The sequence below is a fragment of the Apium graveolens genome, chromosome 10 (genome assembly GCF_009905375.1).
Source record: "Apium graveolens cultivar Ventura chromosome 10, ASM990537v1, whole genome shotgun sequence".
Classification (NCBI taxonomy): domain Eukaryota; kingdom Viridiplantae; phylum Streptophyta; class Magnoliopsida; order Apiales; family Apiaceae; genus Apium; species Apium graveolens.
Window position 1 is genome coordinate 118426064 of NC_133656.1, and position 17774 is coordinate 118443837.

At 30.9% G+C, this 17774-nt stretch overlaps 1 protein-coding gene across 5 annotated transcripts in view; it reads left to right on the plus strand.

The window, feature by feature from the left end:
* Positions 1-3584: 3584 nt before the first annotated feature.
* LOC141689584 (uncharacterized) overlaps positions 3585-17774 on the plus strand; it is a 29236-nt gene continuing 15046 nt past the window's right edge. For 2 of the 5 annotated variants that reach the window (XM_074493930.1, XM_074493931.1), the window contains exon 1: positions 17015-17289. In XM_074493930.1, coding sequence (XP_074350031.1) covers positions 17251-17289 — 39 coding nt within the window. In that variant the 5' untranslated portion in view covers positions 17015-17250. Of the gene's footprint in view, positions 3873-3990; positions 4111-14166; positions 14247-15555; positions 15638-17014; positions 17290-17774 lie in introns of those variants that run through there. The other 3 variants (XM_074493927.1, XM_074493928.1, XM_074493929.1) reach the window with 3 other exon arrangements.

The window sequence follows — 17774 nt, forward strand, 5'->3', positions numbered from 1 at the left end:
TCAGTATTTTAATTTTGAAAATTATTTTAAATTTAAAAATAAATATGAATTATTTATTTAATTAATTTTAATTAATAATTAATTATTTAATTGGTCAATTAATTTAAATATTAATTGATTAATTGATTTAATTAGTTATTAATTATTTTAATTGATTATTTAATTAGATTTAATTATCTCTTTTGATTTAATAATTCTAAAAAAATAGTTTCGAGCTTTAAAATATTATTTTAAATTATTTTCAAGGCTCAATAATTGTTAATAAATGATTTTAAAGTCAGATTCGGGTATTCAAACCCTGTTGTTTATTTATAAAATGATTTTGTTAATCGTTTTAATTCCGAAAAATGTTCAAAAATTTGTATTAAATACCCGAAAAATTATTTTAACCCCGAACCTTCTTTGAAAAGTTATTTTTATCGAATACCTTATGTGTTATGTGCTATGTATGACCTAATTGATGTGTAATATGCTTGTATATATATCGTTTGACGATTTTCGTTATAACTTTCAATCTGTCATCGGATTTTAGTGAAATGAATGGTAGATAGAAGCTTGTAACGAATAGAATAAGATAGGAATAAGTATTGATAGATACTTGTAATGTCTAGTAGAGGAAGCGAGGTATAGAAAGGGAAAATAAGTGTTCAGTGTATAAGAATCGATAGACGTTAGCAGGTAAAGTGGAAGTCAATTGAGATGAGGCAGGTATCTCTGAACTTTCTTGTGATACGTATTCAGAATAGTCCTGTTTTATATTGCAAGTGATTTGAATTACTTACCCTTGAACCCTGATCGCCTCAATTGATCTTTGAGCTGTAAGCTTTATTCTTTGTAAACCATTGATTTTTGGATTCCCAGATATGAACTGTATACATACGATACTACTCCACAAATACATACATTCCATACACCGATTACTATAATGGATTTGCTTAACGTACAAACATTCATACCTTCTACATCAGATAACTAATCCTTGTGTAACCACTAAACCATTGTTCTTCTATTATCTGATTCTCTTATAGACTGGAAGCCAATCTTCATACCCACCATGTTATACCTTTATGGTGCTCATGAATTACCCTATGCTTTGAGACAAATATCTCGTCACTGTTGTTTATGATTCTGTTTATTGAATTAGATTGTTTATTATGTTGTTATTATAGAATTGGATGGTTTTCTAAAGATGGACCAGATTCGTGGTCAGACAAGATTCATGGTCATATTAGGTTAATATGTGTCTTGGATCCATTATATAGAGCAGAGTTGTGTGCCTTACTCGGGGTTAGTGCGTGACTGATCAACAACCTAACCTTGGTTTTTAAAATAAAAGTGAATATCCAATTCTAATCATTGCTTAACAAGAAACTTGATTCCTTAAATCATTTCATTTGATCATTGTTTAATCTCAGTATTGTCAATGTGACTTGCTGAGCTAGTTAGCTCACTCTTGCGAATCTGTTTATGTTCTTTTTCAGTTAAGAAAGAAGTTATGGGTAGCAAGGATCCCCAGACCAGTGTGTGAGCTAGGATTCCAGGTTGAGTTAGATCAAGCTAGCTAGAGACTTTTGCTTTGGTTTTTAGTTTGAAAGTTTGTAATAATGTTTGTTAATCAGATGTAAGCTAAACTAGTTGGGATTTGGTACGATGTAATGTAATTAGGGTAGTGGCTTGTGTTCATACTTTAACTTGTTGCGATCCATGGTTGTGTAAGGTAGGGCCATTGCATATATTATTTCATATACAGGTTTATATATGATGTGTGTGTGTGTTGTGAACCCCAAACTTCTTACTCGGGTTTGGAGGGCATCACATTTAGTGTAAGGTTAACATCAGTCGACCAGTTTACAAACATACAGATAATATCTAGTATAAGTGTTGTTATCTTCATTATACAAGTATAATTCCTAAAAATCTTCATATTTATAATTGTCCAGTGTATAAATAAGGCAGGGAAATTAGTTACGTATAAGTTCAAGGCTATTCATGTGTCAAGATACTTAGAAGAAGGTTGAAAATAAAGGAGTTGCGGATATGAAAAAATATTCAAGGCAAAGATCGAGAAGTCTTAATATCGAGAAGTTTGGATTATTTGTTTTATATGATTAATTATTTAATAGTAAGATTTTCTTTAAGTCAATCTAAATATTACAATTTTTGTACAGACTGCTACTTGTCTGATTTCATTTGGATGCTTTATTTTGCCGGTAGTCTCAATGCATGAAGGAGGCTTGATGGTATGCTCTACTCTATTATTTATTTTTCTTGGATTTTAACATTTATAATAGAGGCTAATTTTAATTTTAGTAGAAGTTTATAACTTGCTACTGGAAGTTTCGGAACTAACTACTTATTAGCCTTTTTATTTTCTAAATTTGTTAGTATATGTATTGTGAAATCAATGTAAATTTAGTAAGCACAGGAGTAGAGAAGACAAAACTTAACTATTAAAATTTTGCGAGTTCTGTATTTGGTTATATGCTAATAAATGATAATACATCTTGTTATTTATTTAGAGAAAAATGTGTTTTTTTAAACGAGTTCGGGTTCGAGTCGAGCCACACTTTCAAGTTTCGAGCCGAGTTTAATCGAGTTTCGAGTATACTTGGATCGACTCAGGTAAATTAACGGGTAAAATTTTTTGTTTGAGCGCAACTTTTATCCACTCTCGAGCCGAGCCGAGTCTTAATAAACGAGCTCGACTTGAATAACAACACTACTAATCAAATTAAAATGTTGAAAAGTAAAGATATGAACAAGTCCAAATACCATATGGTAAACTAAAGTTCACGATATTATATAACACTGTATTGTGAAGTCTCAAAATTTATGGATGAACTATGTCGATGAGTTTAACAACTCCATAAAGTTCAATATATAGGGACTTAGCCGAATTTTAAGCTTGATAAAAGATAAATTTCTGCAAATTTTCAAGGGATAAAACTTTGGAACGTGTTCACATGTAGTGGCATAAATTCTACAGTGTACACATGGCAAGACTACAATAAAATTTGGAAGAAATTCAAGAAGAAAAATGACTAAGGGAATATTGAAAGAACAGTACGAAAGATGAATGGGCCTTTATTATAAGTTACTCAATTTAATATAAGCAACTTCTGTTGGTCATTTTTGGGTATTGTTAATAAGTGTAATTCCTGTAAAATATGTGTGCACAAACCTCAATATAATATGTACAAACCTCCCTTAGTTAAGTTTTGGAGCTGTTATTTTTTAGGAACTCTCTCTCTCTCTAGAAAAAAAAAAGCCGGGTTGGATCTTACAAACACAACTTGTAGCATTTTTTAATCTAATATAAATAGTAGACTAGAAATTAATTTATGTGTTTACTTTGCAAAGTTTCGAAGATACAAATCAATCAGCCGCAAATTGATAATTAGAGTTCTTAGAATTGAAAATACACGAAAACATTCACCCCCGGTTTTCATAAGCTTATATGTTACATTAAACTTTTATTTTTATAATTCCGTTTAATCTTGGCCACTCATATTTCTTCCCCTCTCTCCTTTCACGTGCCTCTCTATTCTCTCTCACATGCCACACTTTCCTGGCCATCATATTCTCTCTTTTCTCCATATCTCTTTTCTACCTCTTTCACTTTCTCACACATACAAATATATAGATTTGTATGTGTACATATATATATAGATACATATCTTCAGAGTAATTGAATTGTGTAACCGCATCTATTACTCTACCATCACCAGACTTTTTACCATCACTACTAAACTTGTTACCTTACATCTACTTCGCCTCCACTGGATCATCCACGACCACATATCGGACACTTTGTCGTTACATTGATATCCAAAATCAAAACATTAATCGACGATTTCCACCATCTTAGATCGGTTAGTTACGTATTAAGATTTGTAAAATGTCCTGTTAATAATTTTGGTGTATACTTTTAATATGAAATTCTTAATTTTCACACCATAAATCTCACTTTATACAATCAATTTCGTGCAGTTATCTCTCTATAACTCTGGAAATAGCGTATTATCGCGACGGATGCCCTTTGTTTTCCAATAAATCAAACGGTAGGAGTGTTAAAAGTTATATTTGGGAAGTTGGTAACTTTTGCACTTGGTTAGTATTTATCTTCTTCCTATTGAATACACTCATCATCAAATATTGCAATCCTATATATATGCTTCCTCTATGGAATTTTTCTTTGATACCTTCTATTTTATCTTATAAGATAGATTTGAAATCTTGTATGGAGAGAGTTACATCGTATTGGGTATAAATCTCGGTCAATTTGATGTCTTGTACAAGTCTCAAATTGCTATAAACGGCGAAACTTTTACCATAAAAAATTTGTATTCTAATCTTTGTTCTCATTTAAGTACAACTATAACTAAAATCTAGTATTAAAAGAAAAAGTTTGTAATAATAAAAAATGTAAAAAATCAATTAAAATATTATTTCACTTGAAGTATAGTATATAGGCAACAATTCAATTGAGTCTTGATTATATCATGGTCTTAGACAACCATTATGATATATAACGTAGCCTAAATACTTAAATTTAATTTACAAAAAAATTAGTAAAAGAATATATATCTACATGGTTTACTCGCAAACCAAATAAGTCGAGTTTAAATGAGTCGAATCGGGTGTGCTCAAGAGCTCAATTTTTAATAACATTAAAATATTTTAAAAGATTAACTAATAATGGTTTATTTAAAATTATAAACGGGTTTGAGCTTGAGTCGAGCTGAGTTATCGAGTTTCAAGTCGAGCTTGGTCGAGCTTGGCACATACTCGACTCGACTCGTTTAACAAAACGAGCTCAAACTTGTGCTCGAGTGCGGCTCATATACGTGTTTGGGTTGAGTCAAGTCTTGTTAAATGAGTTCGAACTTTTGGCGAACAACCCGGCTAGAATCACAACCTTACTTAAGTGAAGCACTAATTGGAGTACTACATGTCAAAAAATATTATTTGCAAAAATTTTTAATATCTTGTAAGTAGAACATACTGCAAAATATACAGTACTTCAATTAGTACTTTATTTTAAGAGTACTTCACTAAATTTTTGCCTATATATGCAAATATAAATTAATTTATATATTTTCGCATGTGTTTTGCACGTGATATGTATGTGTTTTGCACGTGAAATAATTACACACATTAATAGTAATAATGATTTTTGTATATATATATATATGTGTGTGTGTGTGTGCAAATATAATTTAAATTTTATATATTTACACATATATTTTGCATGTGATATACATGTGTTTTGCACGTGAAATAATTACACACATTAATAATAATAATAATAATAATAATGATATTCTAAAAAATTGCTATAGTTCAAATATTATAATTTAGCAAGAAATTTATTTTGTGCAAATAAAATTATAATTATTCTTATATTATTTAATTCCTTACCAAAATTATGATTTATATTTGACATTAAATTTACCATAATTATTTTTAAATTTGACAATAAATCTTTCATCCCCATATCTCTACTTCCCCCCACCTACATCCGCCCTCCTTTACCTTTCACCCTTCCCCCACCACATTACCTCTCTCTTATATCTTATTACACCCATAGGCACACACACATAAATATAGATTCATATACATTTAGTGCAAAATAGGCGTGTATCGAGCTAATAAAACTCCTTCACCACCACCACCACTCTACTATTGCATCTACCCCCCCTTTCCTGCGCCAATCGTCTATAACCATTTAACCAACTATCTTTCAGTGTTACTTTGATTCCTAACTGTTGAGCAAGATTGAAGTTATATGGATAACTCAACAATGCTGGTTTAGATAACTCAACATAGAACGGGGACTTGCAAATAATCTGTGTTTCACTTGAATCAATACAGAAAGAAGATTTGGCATATGCACATAAGGTTTTGAGAATTGCAGTGATGAAGTGGTCAAACGAAGTCCGGGTGAAATTCATTAATATGTTCATGCCTCAGAGTAATAAAGTTGAAGATATTCGAAACAATTTTTAGGATTAGTGTTAAGATCTCAAGGGTTTAAGTGAAGTTTATTGAAGACTATAGAAGACTTAACAATACAATTAAAAGATTATAATACAAAGGTCTGAGAGCCTGCTAGTGGCTTGTAAACCAGACCAATAATCTGAATGTAGATTGTTAATTAAGGATTCATATTGAAGCACAATGTCATATGAATAGTATGGAGACTTGAAGATCTGAAGATTGGAAGAGGAACAATTCTAAAGATTACGAAGACCAAGTTTAAGGGTTTAAGGACACGAAGACTTCAGTGGATCATAATTACAATAGCATTACTTATGATTCTTGTTGACTCCAAGACTTCAATTGAAAATTAAAAACTTTCTTATAGATTTTTATACCCTGGTTGACATCAAGAACTCAAGTAATATAAGTCAAAATGCCATGTCGCCATGATTCTTGTTTCCCGCCGCCCTATGGCTGCACATGTGGCTCCAGTACCATTTGTAATAGATTTTGTTGGCTCCAAGTCTTAAATTTCAGATTAAACTCTATTTTGAAGATGTTTAACCTTCGATCTCCATCAAGATCTCAATGAATACAAGATGAAATGCCCAGTTGCCATGGTTCTTGGTTCCTGTCACATCTTGGCTCCCTAGCTTGGTTCATGTCGACACTTGGAGGGTTAAAGGCCATAAATCTCATCAAAGACAAGAATGTGTCGACACATTATATTACTTGGTCGCATAGCTTTAATAGGTTGACACTTTCAAAAAAAAATGAAAAAAAATCAAAGAATATTTAGGGAATATGCTTGTTGACACTTTCTTGTGATTGGTTGACAAATTAGCTTCCTTGGATGCATTGGTCGACACTTTAGCTTAAAAAAGTCCCTTCTTCGATACATGACAAGATTAAGATCCCTAGGTCAACACTTTCACTTGATTGGTTGATAAATTAGCTCACCTTCTCTCTCCCATCGACGCTGAGTCATCTAGAGCTTATTTGTCTAAAGCCGTAAAATGGAATAAATCCCATCATATAGATCAAATCATTGGTGATGTCGAGGCAAGAGTTCATACTAGAAGAGCTATTGCAAATGAATGTCTTTATTTTGGTTTTCTTTCTCATATGGAACCATAGAAAGTAGATGAAGTTCTAGGAGATACAGATTGGATGATTGCTATGCAAAAGGAGCTCAATCAGTTCAAAAGACAGAAAATGTGGAAGCTTGTATCCAGGCCTAGGGATAAATTTGTGATTGACACTAAGTAGGTGTTTAGAAATAAGCTTGATGAAGATGGGATTATTACAAGAAACAAGGCAAGACTGATTGTCAAGGGATATTCTCAAGAAGAAAGGATTGACTAAGATGAAACATTTGCACCAGTTACTAGACTTGAAGCCATCATGATGTTTTTAGCATTTGCAATATATTCAAACTTCAAGGTATATTAAATGAATGTGAAAAGTGCTTTCATGAATGGTGATCTTGAAGAAGAGGTCTACAAGGAGCACCCCTGGCTTCGTAGATCCCGAGTTTGAAGATTTTTTTCTATTTACTCTTCAAGGCTCTTTATGGTCTTAGTAAGCGCCAAGACCATTGTATTACACTCTCTCGAAATATTTTCTTAAAAATGGTTACACTAGAGGTGTCATAGATAAGACTATATTTCGTAAACCGCATAAAAATGATATCATACTTGTGCAAGTCTATGTTAATGACATTATATTTGGGTCTACGAATGATGTATTTTGTGCAAGGTTTACTAAGCTTATGCATAGTAGGTATGAGATGAGTATGATGGGCGAGTTAAATTTCTTCCTTGGACTTCAAATGAGCCATAAGCCAGATGGTATCTTCATTTGTCAAACGTACATCAGGGATCTTCTGAAGAAATATAATATGGAAGATTCATCACCTTCAAGGACTCCGATGGCATTTTTCACAAAACTTGATCAAGACAAGTCTGGTAAGAAGGTAGATATCACTCCCTACCGAGGCATGATTTGATCATTGCTCTACCTAACTGCTAGTCATCCAGATATCATGTTTGCAACATGCTTATGTGCCTATTTATAAACTAATCTGAAGGAATTACATCTGATAGCCGTTAAAAGAATTTCTAGATATCTGAAGGGTACACCTAATCTAGGTATCTGGTATCCTAAATATACGTGCTTTGATCTTATCGGCTACACATATTCTGATTATGCTGATTGTAAGATTTATCGGAAGAGTACTTCACGAAGCTGTCAGTTTCTTGGAAGAATATTGGTTTCCTGGTTTAATAAGAAATATCATTCAGTTTCTACATCTACTGTTGAATCTGAATACATTACTGCTGGAAGCTGCTGCTCTCAAATTCTTTGGATGAGAAACCAACTCCGAGTTTATGGACTTAACTTGAAGAATATTCCTATCATTTGGGACAACACAAGTGCCAAAGCAATCTCAAACAATCTTGTTCAGCACTCGAGGACCAAAAACATCGATAAAAGGTATCATTTTATAAGAGAGCATATAATGAATGATACTATTGTGAAACTGTACTATGTTCCCAAAATGGATTAAATTGAAGACACTTTCACGAAGCCACTTGATGAAGCTACCTTCAACAAGTTGGTTAGTGAACTTAGCATGTTGAATTTGTCCAATTAACTGAAAATCAACACATGTAATTTGATGCGGGTAAACTTTACTACCACTATGATGATGCTTTGAGGGGAATGTAAGTTTACATATTTATTATCATTATATTTTTCCATGTTCGTAAACTTTTGAAACTAACTGATTACCATGCTTTACATGTTATATGCTAGTGGGTAAGTAACTTAATGCTTTTGAAATAATATATAAGTTATTTGAATGCTTTCATGATGTACGCTTTATACGATGTCAACACTTTGATATTGATATTTTTTCTAGCACGGGTATCCATTGTTATCTGCTCTGATTTGTATTTTTATTAGTTGAAAATTAATGCCTTGTTAGTATTTAAGGTTCTTTTCGTGAATTTGTGCATTTCTGACCTTCTATATTTATGCTAGAATGAATATGAAACATAACTAGAAATAGTTATGAAAATTTTCATATTAGGAGTATATCACAATTGGTTTAGACTTGTTAATTTCTAATCGTATTGTACTCATTGGATGAATACTTGATCATATGTTACTTTGATCCTGGCATCTTACTTTGTTTTAGCTATGTAATTCCTTTGATCCTAGTAATTATAGTCTCTAATAATGAATTTTATTTTTGGATATCATTCTTTCTGATCAAAAGGAGTTGGAGTGTGCACAGGTCGGTTCAACTGAGTTTTTATGAAAAAGCGTTATCGAACCGTACATGTCGGTTCGATTTCTACCTATTAACCGTAACTGAACCGTCCGATACGTTTTTTTTCGGTTCGATTAACTGTTTATCTGTTTCAAATTTTATCGGTTTTTATTTTAACTAAAAACTATTTTACAAATTTATTAATAATAATTTTGAAAATACCATAACTTAAAAAATAAAATAAAAAATGATACAATTTCTATTATCACAAAATTACATGGTGTTTATATTGAAATTTAAATTTAAAAACTACAACCATACTACTGATTACTGTCATAGTGTCACTGTGTATAGTAGTAATACGGAGGGCATCAGGAGTTGTTACATTAAAAAACTTAAACACGCAAGGCATCAGATTTAAATTAGAGCTTCTGTTCAACAGTAAAGGTATTGAACATCCTTTGTATAGCTAATTATATTAGGTCTTATATATTAAATTATATATTATGTATAATTTTTTTTTTAATTTATATATATTATATAAGCGATTCGGTTTTTCGGTTAGGTTATAGGGATAAAACCGTAACCGTCACCAAACCGTTCCATCGGTTCAGTTTGATTACGATTTTTTCGGTTTTTGTCGGTTTCGGGTTTTTTTGGTATGATTTTTTGGTTTTTCGGTCCGGTTTTAATTTTTCGGTTTTTATTTGCTCACCCCTAAAAAGTAGAAACACGTAATGTATCAGGTATGACCTAAACTTAGTTTTGTATTCCTCATATATTATCTTGTTAGTTTAGAGTAGTTCTCATCTTCTTTGTATATGCCTTACAACATAAACTGTTCTAAGCTAATGAGATTTGAATGGATATAATTGTTAAAAAAACAAAAGGCATAATCATCCGAGACATCACTCATGAATCCTTGTGGTTGTAAGTAACATGCTTTTATCCTAAGGTTATGAGCTCCTGAATCACTCTAATATTGATCTCTAAATTCTCCGATATTGTACTTTAGAAATTTATGATATTCAACCCTCAGTGATTTTAGGAACTAACTATGAGCCTATCAAATCCCATAGGTTCTGACCAAAGTCATAGAACTAAACACTTCTCAAATAGTATCCCTTACCTGAATCTGATATATTCACCATATTTTTCTCTGATATGTCTTATTTTTCTTGAAAATATCAACTTGGTGTCAGACAAATTATCGCTTGGTATTGGAGTTGTGTTAAGACTGGAGGAGATGGTGCCAAGCAGCACCACATAAAGAAGGATTGGTAGACCCTACAACTCAGTCTTTCACAAAGTAGTAAAGTATCCAGACCTCGAGACAACTATAAGCCCATCTATATTCTCTCAAAAGAATAAAGAGCTGAAAAGTCATATAAACTATTACTAGGTTCATTCTCTCAACAAAATATAATCTATTGAAATTCTCCTGTCATCCAGGGGCGTCTGAATGGGAGTCACTACCTCTTGATTTGAATATTTCTTATATACATTGAGATTCACACAGAAGGAAGGTATTAACGAATCAATTTTTGTTAAACTATATCAAGGTCACTAACAATAATTGGATCTTAATTCTTAGATCCTTCCCTCAAAGCCTTATACTCTAATCTTTGGATTGGATTAAGATTATGGACCCTAATGGTTCACCGAATCTGATAATTCTTCACAGACTTTAAAAAAAATCTTTAATCACTAATGGCATATCATTGATCATTGATTATCATCCCAGTTCAAATCTTGCAATGTTTTTGACCTTAGTCAAAATTACAACTTGTAAATGAGGACTCTAATATTATCTGACGAGTTTATAAGGTATACTTCTTCAGAGAAGTTGAGGAATATCAGGAATTCTGCCACTTAAAATAATCCTAATTTCCCCTCTCAGAAGAAACATTTCTGAATTTCTTGACTGAGAGTTTCCATCCTTGAAGGCGGAAGGCAACTTTTTTAAGAAAAGTATTTTCTTACAAGAACACTTGGATGTTTGGAGCTTTATATGAGTGACACATTGTGAGACTAAGTGAAAAATACTTAAGTGTATTGGAGTGAACACATTATGAGATCACTAAACAATAATCACACACTTGCACTGTGAGATAATGGTTACATAATATAATCTCTTCACTTGGTTTTGTGGTCCTACCCCTCTGATCTGATAAATTTTAAAGGAATACTCAACTAAGGGGGATATATTATATAGATTATAAGATATAATATAAAAATAGTCTTTCTTATACGAAGGAGAAAAGTTTTTGCCTTTGTTGTACTAAGGGGGAGTTTCTTCATATTAGAGGGGAGATTATTGGTTCTGAGTCCAAAATATTTTCTATGTGCCTTATGAGAAAATCTGAAAATTGAAGACAATATTTGAAAGACGTATATATCTGCAACTTTACTTAAGGGAGAGAAGAACCAAATCTCTGCTAAAGTTGAAGGTTTATAGAAGATGCATAAGGTAAATATAGTATTATTTACAAGTCCAAAGCTGAATGTTGAAAGCTTAGTGAAGATCGATTTTTGGAGTTAGTTGAGTTATCCTCCAAATTATTGTCTCTCCATTATTATTTGAACGCCAGGTGTAACAATCAAATAGGGGGAGATTATTGAGCAAGATTGAAGCTATATATATATCTCAACAATGCTGGTTTGGATAACTCAACATAGAATGAGGACTTGCTTATAATATGCATTCGACTTGAATCAATATAGAAAAAATATTTGGTATATGCACATATGGTTCTGAGAATTGCAGTGATGAAGTCGTCAACAGAAGTCCGGGTAAAATTCATTAATATGTTCATGCATCAGAGTAATAAAGTTGAAGATATTTGAAGCAGTTTTTAGGGTTAGTGTGAAGATCTCAAGGGTTCAAGTGAAGTTGATTAAAGACTATAGAATACTTAACAATGTAATGAAAAGATTATAATACAAATGCCTGAGAGCGGAACTAGTCACATGTGAACCAGACCACTGCACTAGGCGTCAATGATCCGTGAAAGAAAACTTAGTATTACTCAAGGAAGATTGTTAAGTGAGGATTTATATTGAAGCATAATGTCATATGAATAGTATGAAGATTCAAAAATCTGAAGATTGGAAAAGGAACAACTTTGAAGACTATGAATACGGAGGTTAAGGGTTTAGGGACAAGAAGGCTTTAGTGGATCACAATTACAAGAACATTCCTTATGATTCTTGTTGGCTCCAGGACTTCAATTGACAAGTAAAATATTTCCATTATATGTTTATACCTCGGTCTCCATCAAGAACTCAACGAATATAAATCAAAATGCCATATCGTCGTGATTCTTATTTCATGTCGCCCTGTGGCTACACCTGTGACTCCATTACCATTCGTACTAGATTTTTTTGGTTCCAAGACTTAAATTTCAAAGCAAACTCTAGCTTAAAGATGTTTATACCTCAGTCGCCATCAAGATCTCAAGGAATACAAGATGAAATGCCCAGTCGCCACGGTTCTTGGTTCCTGTAGCGTCCTGGCAATTCAAATTAGTGGACTACAAGCTACCACATCACCCTATCCCCTTGTCCAACCTACAATAAGATCTAGAGCCTACACAATCAGTCAAATCAACACCTCTCTCTTCATCACTTCTCAATAACTCAACATCGAAGCTCTGGCGAATTAAATTCACGGAGATTATTTCGATTTCATTTATTGAAATTGTAGAGAGAAGTGCTGTCAAAATATATACCGATCAATTAAAGTCTTACATACTGATAACACTCACTAGATATATCTTTATAGCTTGTATTCCTTATCGTTTGGTAAACCTTTATCTCTTTAGAGTGATTCGTAGCATATACTATTGTGTATTCCATGTCATGAGGAAATCTCTGGGTATTTATACTTTGAATAAAAGAATATTTATCCAGAAAATTGTGTGTATTCGTTTGATTTATTTTCCGCTGCATTTAGTCGGTTAAAATTGAAAAACATACATTCACCCCACTCTGTATGTATGCTTTGGACCTAACACTAACATTGATGTACCAATAACACCGCTATTGTCTCAGACTTGTTAGTTATACTTTAAATTTTGTAAAATGATTTTCTAATAATTTTTATAATTTATTATTTTAGTTACTTCTATTTCTCACAATGTGCCTCTCATTTTGTGTAATCAATTTTTTTCTCTCTTTTTTCTTTTGAAGTAGCATCACAATGGTTATCATTTGTCTCACACTTCAAACAAAATATATTTTTCAACAACTTTGAATTCAATTAAATTTGGTATATTGGTAGCTTATACCTTCAGGTGACATCTACGTCTTTTTAAACACCTAAATATACTTCATCTTTTAATATTTCTATACTAAATATACATCCACTTTTGTATTATTTTGCTCGACGCCTTATTTTTGTCTTCGTTTATACAAAATAGATAATATAATTTTGATATAATAGTTAAATCGAATTGGATTATGGAACTCAACCAATTTGATGTTGAGTAAAAGTCTCGGAAAGGTATAAGAGGCTAACATTTTATCATAAAATTAACATATATGGCCAAATTATTGAGTAAAAGTCTCGGAAAGATATAAGAGGCCAACTTCTTATCATAAAATTAACATATTTGGCAAAATTATCATCTCCGCGTCTGGTAACAGGAAATTAAATCTAATAAAATGTAAAAAAGCAATTATATATAATGTAATAAATAAAATGAAGAATCGGTTTATTATATAATGACATATTTATATTTTTGTATCTATACTCGTGCTTTACACGTGACATGCAAGGGCTTGCATATGTATATTATATGTGTATGTATACATATTCAATTTGGGGCTAACATTCGTAATTTTTATCCTGCGGCTATCACTCTGTATTAAAAATTACACACAACTTTCTTTCTCGCTTGAAGTAGCGTTACGGCGATTGCTCTTTTGCTCCCATTAAAATTAAGGAAAGAAGCATATCAAGCAATTCTGAATCTAGTCAGATCTGGTAAGTTCATAACTTATACTCTTACTTGGTATATATATCATCTTTACAAGCTAAGTATTATTCCTCCTCTAATGTTATAATCTTAATATACACCCTCTTTTGATTTTTATTGACACATACTTTTTTTTGTCTTAGATCATGTATGATATATAACTTAAATTAGATATCTAATATGAAATATTTACTGATTGCGTTATGGAGTTAGGCTAATTTGATGTAAATTACGAGTCATGTGATCTTATGAAAGGCCAAGCTCTTACCATGAAATTAAAATGTGCATTCCTACTTTTGTTACCGATTTTGTATAATTAGATTATGAAATTAATTGTGAAAGTGAAACTGTATATATGTCATAAAGAAATGTTCAAATTCAATTTAAATTGTATAAATTTGAAGTATAATTCACATGTCTCTTTATGTGTGTGTATATAAGCAAAAACATTCATTTGTCCTATTTAACTAAATTATATACAGGGATAGACGCAGACTTAAAACATGAGGGGGCCAACAAAATGATCACATAAGATTTAAGAGAAGAAAGACAAAAAATTATATGATCATTAATATTATATAAAAATTGAGATCTTTACTATTTGTGATTGAGCCTACATTGAACGGAGAAGGTTACGTGCTTTAAAGTGCACATAGAGACATAAAAACGAGGTAGATGTGCTTGATTGCTTGTGCTGTTGTTTAATTTTAGTTTTTTTGGGCTTTCAGACCTTTTAAGTACCTTTTAAGTACAATTAAGTTTCTTAATTTCTTTTTCAACTTGTGCCATAGGCTATTTTACGGGTCAGCTTTTAACACATGACAGAGGTTGTTTTACCCTTCAACAAGTTGTTGGTACATAAAATACATAATACACTCATGGTCTGATTGCGGTTCCGCCCCTGACTATATATATAATTCACAATAAAATGTTAAAAAATTTATGATAGAAATAATTTTGCATAATGCTGCAAACATTGGACCACAAAATATCATAAGATTGATATTATGTTTTGTAAACACATTTTCATAGTACATTATAAAGTTTAAGTATTGAGTAATTTTCCTAACTCAATAAACTAGTGGATATATAAAAAATACATGTTATTAACACATATTTAGGGTTTAAAAAACAACATAAGAATGTTTATGTATTTCATTTTTTTGTTGAAATAAGACATTCGTCAGCGAAAACTGTCAAGAAGACAAGTCATTATAAAAATGTAGAAAATAATAATATTTTATTGATTTTATATTTTTGATTTTGAAATACTTTAGCAAAAAATGTTTACTAATTTATTTACTATTAATGATCCAGAGCTTGAATGCAAACATCATACGATGCAGATCGTCTAGAATGGAAGAAAGAGATCGCCAGAATGGGTTGGGGAATTTTTGAGGTAAGCAATCTTTAATTTTTATTTTTAAATTAGTCATTATATATATTATATGGAAAACTCCTATTATATTGCAAACCATTATCAATGATGGATTTGGACTTGGGGAAGAAGATGGAAATGGAATGACCGATCTACTGCTCATTTTTGACTTCTTAACTAATGTTGCGAGTGTATTTTACGGACATGCACGTATTATAACGAAAACAAGATTTTATTATAACAAATGATAGTTTGTGAATTGAAATATTGTAAATGGTAGAGATACACGAAATTATATGTTTATTCATACTTAAATGTTTGGTCTAAAAAATAAACATTTATCATTGATGAGAGTCAAACTCAAATAGTTATATGACTAGAGAATTATTTTCTAAACTAAATCCGAAATTTGTATTAATAAATTACATGATTTTTTTATATAATTATGAAATTTAGTGATTTATTCAATTATAAAATAATTTATCTAATATTCTCATTTTTTATAGGGGTCATGATTCGAGTATTCTCATCGCATATGTTTAACTTAATATCATCTGAATTTGTTTTAATATGTGTAGTATGCCTGATTATATATATATATATTTTCAATTATACTATTGAGTTTGTTAATTTGAAATATGTGATGTATATGTGATTATGTTTGTTTAATTATACATTGTTATTTTGGTATATGTAATATACATCTCACTATATATATTCAACTATATGATTAAGCTTGTTTTTTTATTCAATTATACATTGAGTTTGTCTTTATCTGGTGTATATAATATATAATATATGTTTACTTATGTTTACGATCGAGGGAAACATTAACTATAACAATCATCAATTAAGAAAACTGACACCTTGATTTTACAACAAAAAATAGGACACACATATATATATAAAAGATAGAATTAACTCCACTTATACTATACATATATTCTAATGTGTAAGTGTTTGCGAAAATTTTATACTAAATTTCAAATTTTAACATTTTACTTACTAAATTTTAACAACCTCAAATCATTTGTTTAGTTAATCAATATATGAAAAACAAGTATGTTTATATTTTTCTCCACACAATATATTATTAGCTAAATCAAATCAAATTAAACAATTTTAGGTATAACTTGTTGGTCTAAAAAAGGGTAATATGTTGTGTTCATATGACAAAAAATAGGATTAGTATATCATCATCTTTTCAAAATAAAGTGGTTAAGAACTTAATTTTTGTCATCTTAGTTTGTGAGTTTGTTTTTCGCAGACCCTGTAAATTTAGTAAAATATATATTTAAATATATAGCATATAAGCCTAATTTTTTTTCCAAAGAAAATAATAATGCATTTTACAATCTTGAAATATTTCCATTAAATTCCGGACCACATTTTGCACTCATATATTACCATAGTCCCCTCCCCTTTCTCTCCCTATTCGATCTTCTCCAAAACAAAAATAAAATGATTTAAATAAAACTAGGGTTTGTTTTTACTCTATTCAATTCAATTTCTTCCCCAATTCTCATCAATTTCTCCATTTATTCTCCTCTTTTATTCTCAATTTAAGCCTCTTAGATCCACCCTAGCTCATACACACACACAATTGCACACATTTACACACACATAGATTCAACATGTTCTGGAAACTCACTTCTCTCTCTGCTACATCACCTGTAAGTCCTTTTAATCGTTGTTTAATTCAATTTAATTCATTAATTGTTCATAATTCTATTCTATGTTTTTTTTGCTTTGATTTTAGCTTTTTGTGTTTGTCGTTAGATTGTTTGTTGATGGATTGAGTTTAGCTCAGTTTTGTGTAAATTAGTCGTAAGAGATGTTAGATTTGTGTTGTGGTTGCTTGCTTTGTTTAGAATGCTTGTTATCACTTGTTTTCGTGATTTTAATGTGATTTGGTTATGATGATTGAATTTTGCTTTCGTTTATTTTTACGGAATTTGTGTGGAGTAAGTGTTTTTTTGTAGATTCTGAATTTTGAGAGTGTGTTATTTAACTTGTTTTAATCGTATGAGCTACAAAATAAAATTTGTGATTTTAATGTGATTGGATTATGATGAATGAGTTTTTCCTTTTTAATTAATTTTTACGGAATTTGTGTGGAGTAAGTGTTTTCTTGTTAATTCTGAATATTGAGTGTTTG